Source organism: Eleginops maclovinus, chromosome 14, assembly GCF_036324505.1.
Source record: "Eleginops maclovinus isolate JMC-PN-2008 ecotype Puerto Natales chromosome 14, JC_Emac_rtc_rv5, whole genome shotgun sequence".
Classification (NCBI taxonomy): domain Eukaryota; kingdom Metazoa; phylum Chordata; class Actinopteri; order Perciformes; family Eleginopidae; genus Eleginops; species Eleginops maclovinus.
In genome coordinates this window covers 7,892,977-7,907,928 of record NC_086362.1, presented here as the reverse complement: position 1 = coordinate 7,907,928, position 14,952 = coordinate 7,892,977, and the positions used below count along the sequence as shown (strand labels likewise).

Genomic DNA, 14,952 nt, shown 5'->3' with positions numbered 1-14,952 from the left:
GCAATGTGGAAGTTATTCATGAAGATGTGATGAAGACAATGTGATCTTAATATCCAGACTTCGAAAGACCCATCACCAGCACATATGCGCGCTCCCTCCTATATCCGCGTGCACGGGCAGCAGACCAGTGCGCGCTCTCTCTCTCTCTCTCTCTCTCTCTCTCTCTCTCTCTCTCTCTCTCTCTCTCTCTCTCTCTCTCTCTCTCTCTCTCAAACTTTAGAGTGATGATCAGCAACTAGTAGGCTGCCAGCCGTGAACCAGTCTGCACCAGGTGCTCCACACACTGAAACCAGCTTCTTCCAACTGAAGGAAGTCCAGCTTAGGAAACACTATGGACACAAAGAGAGTGGACACCATCTCTGGCCGGGTGGATGCTGCTTCTTCTCCACCTGGTAGGACAGTGGTCGCATGTGTTAATGTGTTGCTGTTTTATTGCTGTTCGGCTTGCATGGAGAGAACGTCAGGCTAAACTCCTTGCATACAAATCACAATTAAGTGTTGCCTTGCTAAACGGTCCTACACATGTACCTGGTACACTGTAACTTCAATGATGAGTGATTTTAGGAGCAATCCTCAATTCGGCTCGGCAATATCGTACAATAATTTGATAGAAGTAGCGGTTACACTACTTCTTAAATGTTAGCGTCAAAGCTAACTTGAACTTGACCTAGTGGCTTCATTATTTCGTACTGTCCTCTTTACGTGAATAGTACACACACAAAGACTGAGGATGGAGATTCCTAGCAATTTAATTAATTTAGAAAAGACATTCAATGTAATGCTTTTGTCATGATGATTATGACAAAAGTTAGTTGACAGGTTACATTGCGATTTATTTTAATGGATTTTGGCTTGATGTTGTTCTTTCTCCAAAGTTGAGTTTGCATGCTAATATGGACTTCATAGACATGTCTCGACTTTTGCCTTCTCTTGAAAATATAACAGGATGGTTGATGGTCCTGTTTGGGTGTCTTTTGTCACTGTGTCAAGGCAGCAGCGACTTTTCTTCATTTCTGTTTCTGCTGAGTAATTTTTTCTGCAGGGCACCACCATTTCTCAAGAGTTTGTGTGGTTATGTAATCCATGTATAGTTGTTGTTATGCCTATCTGCATCTGATCATGCAGGAACGTTTGGATCCCACATGTGGTAATTTAATTTAATGGGCACATGGGCATCTTGCACAGTTGTTGGCCGGGCTCAGGATAATGATCACTGAGTTATGTCTATAGGTTTCCCCTCAGGCTCCTCACTGTTTACTGCTCCTAATGTGGCTGAGGTTAATATTTGTTTGCACACCTAATTGGCTCCTAATTATCATTTGTTAAGGATATGAGTCATACCTTCAGGATTTGAGCTATGGAATTTAGATTTCCTGTTTCCCATCGAATGCCGAATGGGAAACACTAATGTGTGTAGCTGCTCCAATAACTGCTAATGAGTTATTAAACTTGAACCTGCTTTTGATAACATGCAGACAAATGTTTCAGAATAATCCAGATCACAGATATGAGCTCAAAGAAGATCGTATTCAGTAAGTCAAGTTGTGGTGTAGTTATTCATGATTTCTTAGTGACGGGACACTGCATTATTACAGTGTGAACTCTTACTCTTGGCTTACCTAAAAGTAGGTTATTGTGAAAATGATGTAACTGGTTTCTTTATTTTTTTCAGTCCTGAAAGGTTAGATGTTTCATTAGTTTGCCTCCAGCATCAAGCGGCTCAAGGATTATCTTGCTTGATGTAATTGGCACTCTTCACTGAACTCATAACTGTTCATTCTTTTCTCGTTCCTCACACTCTAAAACCCCCACCACTTTGTTCCCAGTGGGCTCCCACATCATGATCCCTCCCAGAGGAATCTTAAAACGTAACGAGCGGCCACAAAAAGGCCACAGCCACCCAGCCGTGAGTCGATCCTACCCAGAGCTGCTTCTCGGCATTGTGATTCCTTGCATCACTGCCTTGGAGAGCTCTCTCGGATCACTATTGAATCTCGTGTTGTTGCGCGCCTGCGGCCCCCCCAGACATTTCTCTCCTTTTAGTGTCCCTGAGCTTCATTGTTCCGGCTGAGCTTCTTTCAGCACCACGGCTAGCTCCGACTGTACACAAATGATTGAGCTGTGTACTTGAACAACAAAAACAAAGTGATGAATGTCCTCTTCTCATTTGTGTCAGTGTGAATTACCATGGTACATTATGTATCATATTGTATGGCCTCGGAACAGTGCAAAACAACATCAAGAAATAAAATATAAACAGTGAAAGAGTACATAGCTCTTAAATTCATGCTTCATTTATCCTGATTTGCATTTAATTACTAAGGCTTTATTTAGCAAGCTAGATACATAATGTCCTCCAAAAGTAATACAGTAAACACTTTGTATATTTGCAATGGTACTACGCCATTTGGGAACTATAAAGTCTCTCACTATAGAAATACACCCACTGAGAAAAACATTTAGGACAACTGAGTTAGGATTTTAGGACGGATGCAAAATTGATGGTAACTGCATCGTGTTTTTCTGGATGTTTTGTGGGGTGATGTGATTTTGCCCCGCTGAAACTCGTCTTACGTGGAAGTACAGTGAGTTATGTGTGGGACTTTTTTTTTGTATAACATGCACACTTCTTGCGGTCAAAATGAAGGCACTATGTATTTCATCCACTCTCAGATGTTCGTTTTGAGCCTTTATGTCATGGAGAGGTGACCACATGCAGTGTGTGTGTGTGTGTGTGTCTCAACATCTGTCAGCAGGAAGTCTGGAGATCACATTGAGGCAATGATATATATTTAACAAAACTGCTCCAAATCTGTCAGACAGCAGAACAGTGTGTCAGGTTCTCAGTGGAACGTTTTGACAGTGTGCAGCTCGGATCATAGATCTGAAGGTTCTTTTGTCTTTGTTTCAGCACCAGATGTGCCATTTGACTTTTTATTCAAATAAATGATGCTGTACCTAATAATGTCAGAGTAACACCAAGATATTTAATAGGATCCTTTACATGCTTGTTCCTCTAGATACTGTAAGCTACTTTGTTGAGTTGCCTTTAAGAGAAAGGTACTCGGTGATACAGGTTGTATGTTTAGGGCTTTTATTGTGAAAGGGAAATCTTTTTTAGTGGCTGACAGAATTGCAAAGTGAAAGCGAGGTTTATAGTTAAAGTTTAAACGTGGTTTATTTGACATTGTTTATATTACTTCGTAATGATTAGTTAAAGCAAAAATGGCAGGCATAGACTTCTTGACCACATTGTTTTGCACTGCCGTTACTGCAAATGATGGCTTTATAAAAGACTGTTTTTGTTTTATTTGACAGCATGTTCGGGTGGTGCTGCTTATTTCCACTGCAAAGATGATACAGGTAATTGTTTGATTTTGTCAATCAAGATTTTTCAGATCTGTTTTCCTATTTTCGTATCCACTTCCATCTATAAATAGATAAAACTTTTGCAGTTTGGTTTTTTATACTGCCAAAATTAGCTCGTCAGATGGTTTCAAAGACACACGCCTTGCTGTGAATTTAATTGTATTTCTTAGCATCGAGATGGATCCCAGAGAGGAGTGTTTGTCGAGTAGACCTGTGCTTCCTCTCTACCTGTCGATAAAAAAAGTGCTTGGTCAATTCCCGGATTAATTGCACCACTAACTTCCCTGCTCGTCTTCTGGGCACCCTCCAGCAGATTCTGTTTATTTTTCAACTGCAGGGGGGGCCATGGACCATCTGTTTTGGGACTCGAGCCAAAGTAGAATGAAGGAAGCACCAGTGGAAAGAAAAATAGTTTCCTACAGGGGACAGAGGAGGAGGTGGAGAATACAGGGATGGATAAACTGATGGGATGAAGTAGGGAAGTTATCATTGCTGTGGCTATAACTATAAGCAAACACACTGTTTATATTTGAAAGAAGTGGCAAGTCTTCCTTTTGATTTTTCCAGCCGCAGGCTTGTTTATGCTGCACATTCACTCCAGACCTCTGATGCCAACTGGGTTGCAATGCTTCGCTCAGCATGCTCACGCCTCTTTGTTTGTTTGTGCCAAGGTCAAATGAAAGAGACACCACTTTCCCTGGTGCCCAGAAAAAATAATATAAACATTATGCTGTCCTGAAATTGGATAGAAAATCATATTTCTATAAATTACTACACAAAGTAAAGCAAACAAGTCAAGCAAACGATCGAGGACTCTCCTCAGCCCACGTCAGAGGAGTAATGTGTTGAAGTTCCTCATATCTTCCTAATACGTTTGATTTGTTTCATCTCGAGTCGCATGGATATTTGATGGTGTTCTTTGTTGTCATTCTGGCAGTGAAGAAGTGTATGTGGGTTACATTTCTAGTCAGAAGATCTTTGTAGTTAAACAGTGAACTGACTGACCTGAAGTGTCCTACATTTGTGAAAGCAAAAAATGAACCACACTGGAAGCAAGTTAGAGAAAAGGCTTTTCAGATCTTAACGCATCTCTGAAAAGTGTCCAATTTGCAGCTTGACACTTGTAATTGAGTTCTGCTGTTATTTCATCTTTCTCTATTTTGCTTCGAGATACTCCTGAGCTTAAACTTATACCTGATTGAAAAAGTTATCAACTTCTTTTGAAATAAGTTCCAACTTCGTCACATTGCCCCCTCCCGACATTAAACTCCACTGTGCCTCATAAAACCTGAGCAAAAAAAGAGATGGCTCCACCATTAAAGAATGAGTCGAATGTCTGTCAGGGTGACTCTTTCCACGGAGTTCTCGATGAAATGGTGTCAGAGCTGAACATCACACAGGCCCTATGTGGAAGCAGGCCGTCAGTCTGTCCTCCCGTCCCAAAGGAGGGCCCTCAGAAAGCCTCTTAAGTCCCTCCAAAAGTCCATGCCCAGCAGGGTACTGCTAACACTATATATAGACTACACAATGCTAAACATATCTGTGTTTCCGAAGGGAGATTTAACACATTTAGCATGTGGACAAGAGCTAAATGTGACTCTTATTCTACTCCGTTAACTGGAGTAGATTTTAAAATATAACAGCAGCAATGATCGTGAATAGGATTATCTGCAGAGGCTTAAGTAATGATCAGTTTTTGGAATGGTATGTCATCTCATAGTCAACCATGAAAATAAAGTTTCTCCTGTAGCAGCTGCATCCATGTGATGTGCAATGCTGACACCAAGTGGTTATACGGAGACAATGAGGGTGTCAACAATGTCCCTTCCACACGTTTTATCCAGTTTATCAGTTCTAAGCCTGCATACAGTGCACCCGTGCCCCCTGTTCTGTTTGTTGTGTTATTTATTTGCTTGTTTTGTCTCAATTTTCATTCCAGAGTGCCTTTTTTACCCTCTTTTATTAAGGCTTATATTTAATCTCATGTGTCTAGATCAGGTCAGACATTGCTCTTTATAGTCTTATGTGGCCAGACATGTAAGAAAGTGACATTATTGTGCATAATGTACCTGTACAAACAAATGGAGCAGGGTTGGATGACACAATTGATCATGATTTCTTATTCATAATTGAATATTTAGAGAGGATTTTGGAGAAAATATAAAAGTGTATAAAGTATTTCTGTCAGTAAAGACGTTTTTTTTCCAGACCTCTGTTCTTAAACAGGTTCTGATGGCAGGTAACTGTCCTGATCTTCAGCCCACATTAGTTATGCAGTGGCAAAAGAAGGCCCCTTGTTGATGAGGTGAAAGTGACCTTACAGAAAGCTGGCTGTATTCCGCAGTATGCTTCAGTGCCACTATGACAGGCATCCTCTCACTTGGGGTGCCTGAATCCTGTCTCTACACGCGGACCGATAAAGAGCCGTGTTATCTGCAGATAGCAGGTGCTGAGGCTGAATAATTTATGGAGGCATTCCAACACATTGACTCAGAAAATGACACACACTCACAGAGGGCACGGAGTGTGAAAGGTCTGTGTCTCTGGAGGTGTGTGTGTGTGTCAGGCTTGACTTGTTTGTTAGTCAAGATATGTTTCTATACAACTTTCTCTTAGAAGTACGTGCTGTGGGCTGAACACCTCAGACTGCTCTAAAACTGCATCGACCGTGATAATGCCACAGTCCATTTAACCAGCGTGAGACGGAGCAGGGGAATGTGAACTGATAGTGTCTGCTTTATTCATTTCATTATGCAGAGTTGCCTTCTCCCATGAGCGTTGTCGTTACCCATTTAAAAAGTGCTGAACACTTATTAGTGCAATAATGAATACTGGTGCGTAATTAAAGCATGATAATGAACTTGCGCTGTGATTGACATGTAGTTGTATCAGCAAGTTTGTTAGGTGGCTGTGGCTGAGGGGTTTTCATTAAACTGAGTCCCTTTGCAGCCAATGCAGAAATGTCTTACACCTGGATTCTCTCTTATCAGGGGGCGGAGTCAAGGATAAGCCTGGACTCAGTCGCTAGTTTCAAGTGTTCTTTGATACAACATGATGTTCAATTTGTAAATGATGGTCCCATTTGGAACGAAATAGAAGATAATGAATCATTTGCTTTTGTGCAGGACTACTTTGTGATTGACAGGTCGCTTCCACAGTGTAGTCTGGTTTTGGTGTCATTTTTTTCCTCTTACAACCCTTTCAGTGTATTTTCGTTTCTTGAAAGTTGAATTGTCTCCCTCCTATACTGTCTTGCTGTTAGTCCTCGTAATCTGAATGAACACGTTGCATCCTGGGGTAGCAGATGATGAGGCGAGAAGCTTCTCTGAGTGTAAAGTTATTTAAAGAAGTTATAGGCTCCTTTTCTTTTGTAAGTCTGACACTGATCTTGGCCTCTCAGATTACTCGGGTCGGGGTTCAAGAGGCGATTGTATCGATTTCAGCTCAGCCGGAGTAAATAAAGGCGCTATTGTGGAGCTCTCAAGTTTCAAAATGAGAAGGGAAATAAATCCAGGATACGAACTGAGACTTCATTTAGATGAGCCTTTGCTCCAATCTTTAAATACTGCATTGCAGTTTATGTAATCCAAAGTTTTCCCTCATGCATTCTTTTAAGGACAAGGTCACTTTGTGTGTGTGTGTGTGTGTGTGTGTGTGTGTGTGTGTGTGTGTGTGTGTGTGTGTGTGTGTGTGTGTGTGTGTGTGTGTGTGTGTGTGTGTGTGTGTGTGTGTGTGTGTGTGTGTGTGTGTGTGTGTGTGTGTGTGTGTGTGTGTGTGTGTGTGTGTGTGTGTGTGTGTGTGTGTGTGTGTGTGTGTGTGTGTGTGTGTGTGTGTGTGTGTGTGTGTGTGTGTGTGTGTGTGTGTGTGTGTGTGTGTGTGTGTGTGTGTGTGTGTGTGTGTGTGTGTGTGTGTGTGTGTGTGTGTGTGTGTGTGTGTGTGTGTGTGTGTGTGTGTGTGTGTGTGTGTGTGTGTGGAACAGCCGGACTTGATGCACATAGCTGCGTCCGATCTGCTGACTGACCTGGGGGGTTTCTGACCACCATGCAGGGAAGGAAAGCAGGGGCTGATTTCAAGCTATTGCAGCAGAGAATAATGAGCACTCTGAAGATATGGCTCCAACTTGTGATTGACAGCCTCTTTTTCTACAGGATTCTGCTGTGTGTGTGTGTGTGTGTGTGTGTGTGTGTGTGTGTGTGTGTGTGTGTGTGTGTGTGTGTGTGGTTAGACTAACTAGAAAGGTTTAAAAAATCTTGACTGTCAGGGAGTCCTTCTATTTGGCTTCCATCCACTTATCTTTAGCCTCATAGTCGTTCAAACAGGCAGTCTTCACTGTATGGTGGAAGGATATTACACCCTCCTTCAATGATTACATTTAAGCCTGATGTTTTCATTTCCAAAAGATTGAACATGGAGTAGGCCCCACTTCACTGCTGCCCCTCTGAGCATTTGCATTGCACCTGAGTAGCGAGGACAATTAGCGAGCTCTCCTGACTAATGTGCTGGAGAACACCTATAAGATACGGTGCATGCTATGTTGTTGATGTCGGGTAATGGCTCCTGTAATGACCTGCGTTATCCTGGCAAGGTTTAATGGGAATGCAGGACTTGCCTCCAATGAGCCGGTTGCCCTGAATGTGTGTCCTCTATCATTTTATACTGCAGTGAATAACTGTTAAGCTTTGCTAAAACCACCTGCAACACTGAGACAAAAAGGGACGGCAGACGTCAATATAATGAAAGAAGTTCTGTCTGGGACACTGGTTCTGATTATGACTGCTTTGTACCACCTTTTATCAAACGCACCTTATATTATCCTGCATTTTGAAGTGTGTATAGCTTATTTTAAATAGTAGAAACTATTCAAGGTCAGTCTTAAAGATCATTGTGATTTACAAACAAATTCAAAAGTTTGTAAAATAAACACTTAGATGTGTATTTTGGGTGTTTTTTTTCACCAGTCCAAAAGAAGACGTCTGTATTGAAGCATCCCAAAATTAACCAGTTCAAAAGACAAACTTTGTGACTTGTCATGTCTGAGATTTAATTTCAGCAGCTGTAGCCTACTCAGAAATCTGCGCTTGACACGGTTCAGTCTCGGAGCTGACTCGACTAAGTTGGTGTTGAATATCAATAAGCAGAAACAGCTTGTTGAATATTTGTTTTACAATATATTTGGGACAAATGTTACCCCCTCCCTCAACCACAGAATGCACATCATACTGTAAAGCTGCTCAAAAAGCAGGACTGTATTTCCAGCTCTGTCTCCTCGGGTGCATAGCATGCCTTGCTCATCTCAGGGGGGGGGGCTTATTTTTAGCTTCGCCATCTCCCCTTAAGCATTGTCATCCATCACGACACGGCAATTAATGTTATGTGCATTTAAATGGAAGCTGAAGCCCGTTTGGCTGGAGAGCAGTCATTTGCATAGGATGAATGTAAATGTGTGACCCTCAGTGTATGTCCAAGCATAAGTAGCAGGGTGCTTTGGGCAGTGCTGACAGTGTGCTGGCAGCTTTAACACTGTAATACATTCAGAGTTAAGTCTGTGCTGTAATGACTTCCCTGTCATATGCATCATCTTTACCCGAACACCTTGGTACAGACTGAGTGAAAGGGTGCAAAAAATGCTTATGTTATCTGTAATATCTTTACAAGCATCTGACATTAATGGCTTATAATTCATATGAAATAAATGTACCAATGTTTAGGGATATATTTGTTGGTGTTTTGTGTGATTTTCCTTTTTTAATAACTCACACAAAAATGCTTGAAGCAACTTTTATTCATCATCATCCATCAGCAGTGATATCTTTGGTCTTTTAAAGAAAAAAAAAAAAGTTGTTTAAAATCGATTTTTCTAAAGTTTGATTCCAAAATTTGGGAGAATAGAATTGTTCCCCTCTAGTTCTGGTATTTAAGGGACGATCAAAGCGAACCACTTTGAATGCAGTACCATCAGCATCACTTCTTCTTCTGAAACCTGAGTAAAAACACACACATGGTTCCCTCTCTCTCTCTGTCTCTAACTCACTCACTCGCTCTCTATGCTCCACAGTGCGGTCCCCCCCCTCCTCCCCCCTCCCCCCACACCGTTCACACTCTGTTGATCAGCTCAGGAAAGGGAATGTGCTGGTGTGAAACCTGAGGATCAGACTGAGGAAGCAGAGAGAGCGTGCACACTGCGTCTGATCCTGCAAGGTAAGATGATGATCACAGGGACATGGATATCAGTTAGCCTTCAGATTGTGTGCATTTAAAGATATTTAAAAAAAGCCAAAATCTCTCCCAGTCAGAGAGCAGCTGACTTCACTTCTTTTAGAGTGAGGTATCGCTTGCTTATGTTTTATCTAGCAATCTCATACACTCTTTTTTGTTTTACTCTGGGACGATTATCTGGAGACAATCAGGTTGTATAATTTAAAAGTCTATCGGTGTGAGTCTGCACAGGATGATTGCTAGACAGTTAGGACAATTTACTTTGGTTATTTACTTTCCCATTTTGTATATTGCCTTCCTGAAACCTCTCAGGAGGAGCGAGACGACGAGCATGTTCTCGCTCCAAAAGTTCACATCTGCATTTCATTATGGCCTTGCATCACAAGGTTAAAAAAAAAAAAAGTTCCCAGGTGCATCGGCTGAGAGCGACAGATTGCTGCTGAAGCTGTTTGTGTCTGAATGTGTTAAACAGGCGGTCATTATTTTAATTAACATTGAAATAATTAGTTCTCTGTGAATATACAGAGGTCTTTGCAAATAACGCCCCACTATATTTAAAAATAGAGAAGCTGCAGCCATGTGTTCACCCACCAAGAGGAGCCGGTGGAGGGAGGAGCTGCAGGGGTTCCGTAAAGATCCCGGATTCTCCAAGAAACTCCTGCTCAACTGCTGCCTGGTGCGCCGCATCGTCTCCTGGGCCTCCCCGAAACCCAAAGGTACAGAACCACACATTTTAAACTCGAAAACAGCCGAACGCAGTGGTGACTTTGTGAGATCGCTGTCAAATCCTTTGCTTCTCGGAGTCGCTCCCGAGTCCCTGCCATGGAAAAAGGTTATAATGAAGTGCTGAAGATGAACCAGAAGCAAACGAAGATGAATTGCTTCGGCTAGTGATATTTCATGTGGTGTTTTATGAGTAATGAGAAATATGGTTCCTTGTCAGTTAAAGGGATGGACTAATGAACATTGCCCAATGAAACGAAAAGGATATTTAATCAAGCATTGAAAAGCTTGTTCAAACTTTGTTGCTTAATACTAATCTCTCTCTTTATTGTTTGCCGCAGAAAATGGCATCGTTTGTTCGGTTGTGTATAGCTAATTTTATTGAGTTGAATCGGAGGATGAAACCCTCTTTATTAGTAACATACATGCACACAGCAGAGCACACACAGTGAAATTGGTCCGAAATTGGCATTTAACCCATCCTAGTACTAGGAGCAGTGGGCAGCTATCGTGCAGCGCCCGGGGAGCAATGGGGAGGGGGGATTGGAGGTGTCCGGTGCCTTGCTCAAGGGCACCACAGCAGGGCCTAGGAGGTGAACTGGGACCTCTCCAAGTAGCAGTCCACTTTCCATATTTCAAGTCTGTTCGGGGACTTGAACCGGCGACCCTACGACCCTGACTGAGCCACTGATCACATAGCTGACGGGATGACTCCAGAATAATGTACATTCATGTAGAGTTGCCATACTTTTACAGAAGAAACAAATAAGGCTAAGAACTAAAATTTTGTGCCTGGTGGATTCTGCAAATTAGGGAGGCAAATATATACAACAATATTTCTACTGCACTCCATCAGTCAGGAGAGAAAGCTGTAGAACCCTGTCTGAGAAATATTAGAACAGTGAGCCCTTAGCGGCCTACAAAAACCAACGTGGGTAATCTGATTACACGTACTTGAAATTGGTTTCCATAGTAACACGATACACTTATTATCTTTAGTTATGATGAGACAAAAATAAAGCATTTGCAACATTAATGTGCTATAGATCCGTCATCCTTTGACCTCTTCATAGGAACAACAGAATTTATGAGGAGTGACGGATGATGGGATGGTGTTGCAGCACGAGTCACCACACACAGCTCCAGTAAATTATTCTCTTTGAGCCGGGATCAGTATCGATTACTTCTCGGGTTATGTATTCAGAATGGCCACCTAACCTTATAAAACAGGATTTACAGCTACATCCCACTGCCAGTGGATCAGGCAGTGAAATCAAAAAGACCGAGGGGAAAACACTCACTGCCAATAATTCTCATTTATATACACTTTGAGCTAGAATTAAGACCCTGGTCTTAAATAAGGAAACACAATGAAATGCAGTCTTCTCTTTTTCTTAGTATGAACAGCAGATGAACAGTTATTTTATATTTGGTGCATATGCAAACAAACTGTATGTACAAATGCATTTGAAGTTATGGAAAGGATCTTAAATGTAGCTTCTTTTTTTTCCTTGGTAGTGAAAACTTTGGCAATGAGATATTTTTAATGTGTTGTGTATTCAGTGCTTATTCAGCTCCAGTAAAAGTTGCGGTTTCTTTCCTCCTCCGTTTCCATTGTTGTTGTTTATTAGTGATTGTTTTGTAGCTCAGTGACATGTCGAGCATTACCATAAAACCTGCAGCTTCTTCTAATTGGCAGGTGTCAGATAAACTGGGTGTTTTTGGGTTTGATTTATGAGCCTGTTAAACAGTCATGAATCTCACTGTCGGGACTAAATGATATCTGTAGTGCTGCAAGAGTGTTCTGCTGGGGGAAAACAACAACAACAGAAAACAGCTGTTCCTTATGAATAAAGGGAAACAAGATTATGCATAGGAGAACCCTTCTCATTTTGTATTGATTAGATTGCTGCGAGTGGGGCAGGTGCAACTTCTGGATCACATAATCAGTGTGATCCCTCTTCACCGTGGGATGGTCCCTCAATGTTTGGGTGCACCTGCAAAGTTATCATCTCCTAACATGGGAGAGGGGACCCAGGTGGTTCTGTCAGGAACATTTGAAATAGACGCAGCATTTGTTTCTCTTTCATTTGTTCCTCTGTTTCTTTTTCATTTGAAACATTCTGCCTCCCTTCACGCTGCATTCTCATATCGCCCTAACTTTTTGCTTGCGGCAGCTGAAACAGAATCACTGTGGCCCTAAGGAGGAAAATAAATGTTTTAATATCACTGCAGTAATGGGCTTTGCTTCTTTTTTATTTCCTTGCCTAACTGCTGAGCACTGCTCACTTGTACATTTCATTACAATTTTCTTTATGTGCTGTCTGAATTCAATGCAGACATCAAGAAAAACACGAATTAGAGAACGCACATTTCAAAGGAATAACATTTAACAGCTACATTGTATTTGGAGCCTCCTCTCTGAGGATATGTTTATTCCTAGGTGTCACACTGATGATATTATCCCCCGTGTTGCCCAGAATAGCCTCCCATATCGCAGATGATCTCACTGTAAAGCTGCCAGGTGGCACCGTTACCCTCCGGATGTTGGAGCAGTCTCCAGAAAATGAACATGCTCACTAAAGCAGGTGATTCTAGAAATACATTGGCCCCATGTTGAGGTCATGAGACAGCCTGTTACAAATCCCTGCTGTCTCCATGAGGGAGATAATGACATCCAGTACTATATGTCCCAAATGCTGTTTATTGTTCACTGTTACTGCTTCTGTCAGCAAAACTTAAGCTTAAAGTAGTGATATTTTAACAAAAACTCAGAAACTTGTGGTGAGCTGCAGGCTGTTTATACAGAGCAAAGGACCAGATAGGATGTAGTAAAAAAAGAGATATAAACATGTAAAAGTTCAATATTTAGTGCATGTGTACTTTCTCCAGTTTTGGGAACCCTAATGTTATTTTTACAGATTCATTTTCTCAATTATCTGAGAAATGTATTGAGGTGCAACATACAATTGAACTGCTTCCGGTTCAGAAGGATGACAAAGCTTCACAAAAATGACTTTGTACTCAATATGGGGACCAGTGCACCACTTTAATAAATATGATGCATATGAATAATAATCAGATGCAACTGCCACATTTTTTAGGTGGTTTGATAAACTTTGATATATGGCACTTTGATGCATGAATACAATGTACCTGGTCTTTGTCTGCGGTATTAATCCATCACTGCACCTCACCTTCACAGCCAGCAGAGAGCAGCAAGCCACTGAACAAATCACCACGATGCGCTATCTGCGGAATCATGAGCTGCTCAGTAGCAGACCATGGGATAATATACAAAATTGGCAATCTGAATGTTTCTCATTTCATTTGAAAAATATCACAGAGAATCTATGACTGAGCTTTTGTTGCTGCAGTATTGACTTATCAACACTAAGCCCATTAGTAAAAAAAAAAAAGGCAACATGATTTCTATATATGCTGTAGTTGTTGTTGGCTTACAGACACGTGTGAGCACAATATCAACACCAATATCCAATACCCTCCCACATGAAAACATCACGTGTCCTTTAACCTGGTGACATAAATTCCATGATATCTGCACTGCAGTAGTAACACATTGGCCCCGGATGCTCTCGAAGATATGTCTGATAGCAGTACAGCGGCACAGTATCAAAATATGGTGAGAAATATGGATTCTGCTTTGTGATTGGACATCCAAGAGATTATGTGGAGCTTATCCGTGTCAGAGAATGCTCATGTGCCAACTTTCTTCTTCTAGGAACACTTGTCTGCAGAAGACATGCTACAGAGCTGTTTGAATAGACATTTGAAGTGAATCACCTTGGATGTTTTTCACTGTTTTCTGACATTTCATACATCAATTGATTCCAGGCTATTTTATTACAACAGAAAATCTGCAGTGCAGTTTACCCCCCACCCCCCCAGCCTGTTACACCTTTACACTCCAATACTTTCCCCAGAGCTGTGCCAGATCTTCATAGCTATAGACATGCAATCTGGACATGCTGTTTCTCAGTTTCTTCTTTTATTTATCCGCTTGCATGCACCACTTCTCTCCTTAGCTCTCTGTGCAGAATCACACGGCCGTGAGACTGCTTTTCAGGGTCATGTCCTTCCAACGGCACAGAAAATAGAATTGAGTAAAGAATCCTCAAGAGGAGGTTTGAAATTCAAGGTTGCATGTGTTCCTTAATCCATTTTTGTTGTCCTCTGGCTTTTTATATTCAACACGCAAAAAGATGTATGTGTGATAACATTTCGGCAAATCCCCGCTGCCTCACCACACTGATTTAACTTTAATTGTTGAGCGTTTGCTCGCAGTGTGAATCCACATCCAGCAGTGCCTCATCAGGAGAAGCTTTGCTAAAAGGACCCTTAAACGTTGAGATATAATATCAGTCACCATGATGCTCTATTGTGGAGAAAATGTTAAGTATCATTAAGGGCGTCCTGCGGTGTGAGTCCTTGATGAGATGAATTCTCTCCAGTTACTATAACGGCTTCTTTTTTCAATTGAAAGTGGCCAATACATTAGGTCACATGTCTGCTTTCTGGTTAGACTCATTTTCCATTTAATCTATTTTCCCACTTGGTCAAGAGTGCAGGCCACAGCAGATCTAAGGTGGAAATGGGAAAACGCAATGATGGATAAGAGGGGGA

The 14,952-nt window shown here is 41.6% G+C and overlaps 1 protein-coding gene across 2 annotated transcripts in view; it reads left to right on the top strand.

Moving 5' to 3' along the window:
- Window positions 1-252: 252 nt before the first annotated feature.
- kcnip4a (potassium voltage-gated channel interacting protein 4a) overlaps window positions 253-14,952 on the top strand; it is a 102,397-nt gene continuing 87,697 nt past the window's right edge. Inside the window, exons 1-3 of one of the 2 annotated variants that reach the window (XM_063900394.1) lie at window positions 297-392; window positions 9,425-9,567; window positions 10,150-10,301. In XM_063900394.1, the coding sequence (XP_063756464.1) occupies window positions 10,163-10,301 (139 nt within the window). In that variant the 5' untranslated portion in view covers window positions 297-392; window positions 9,425-9,567; window positions 10,150-10,162. Of the gene's footprint in view, window positions 393-9,424; window positions 9,568-10,149; window positions 10,302-14,952 lie in introns of both variants that reach the window. The other variant, XM_063900398.1, reaches the window with a different exon arrangement.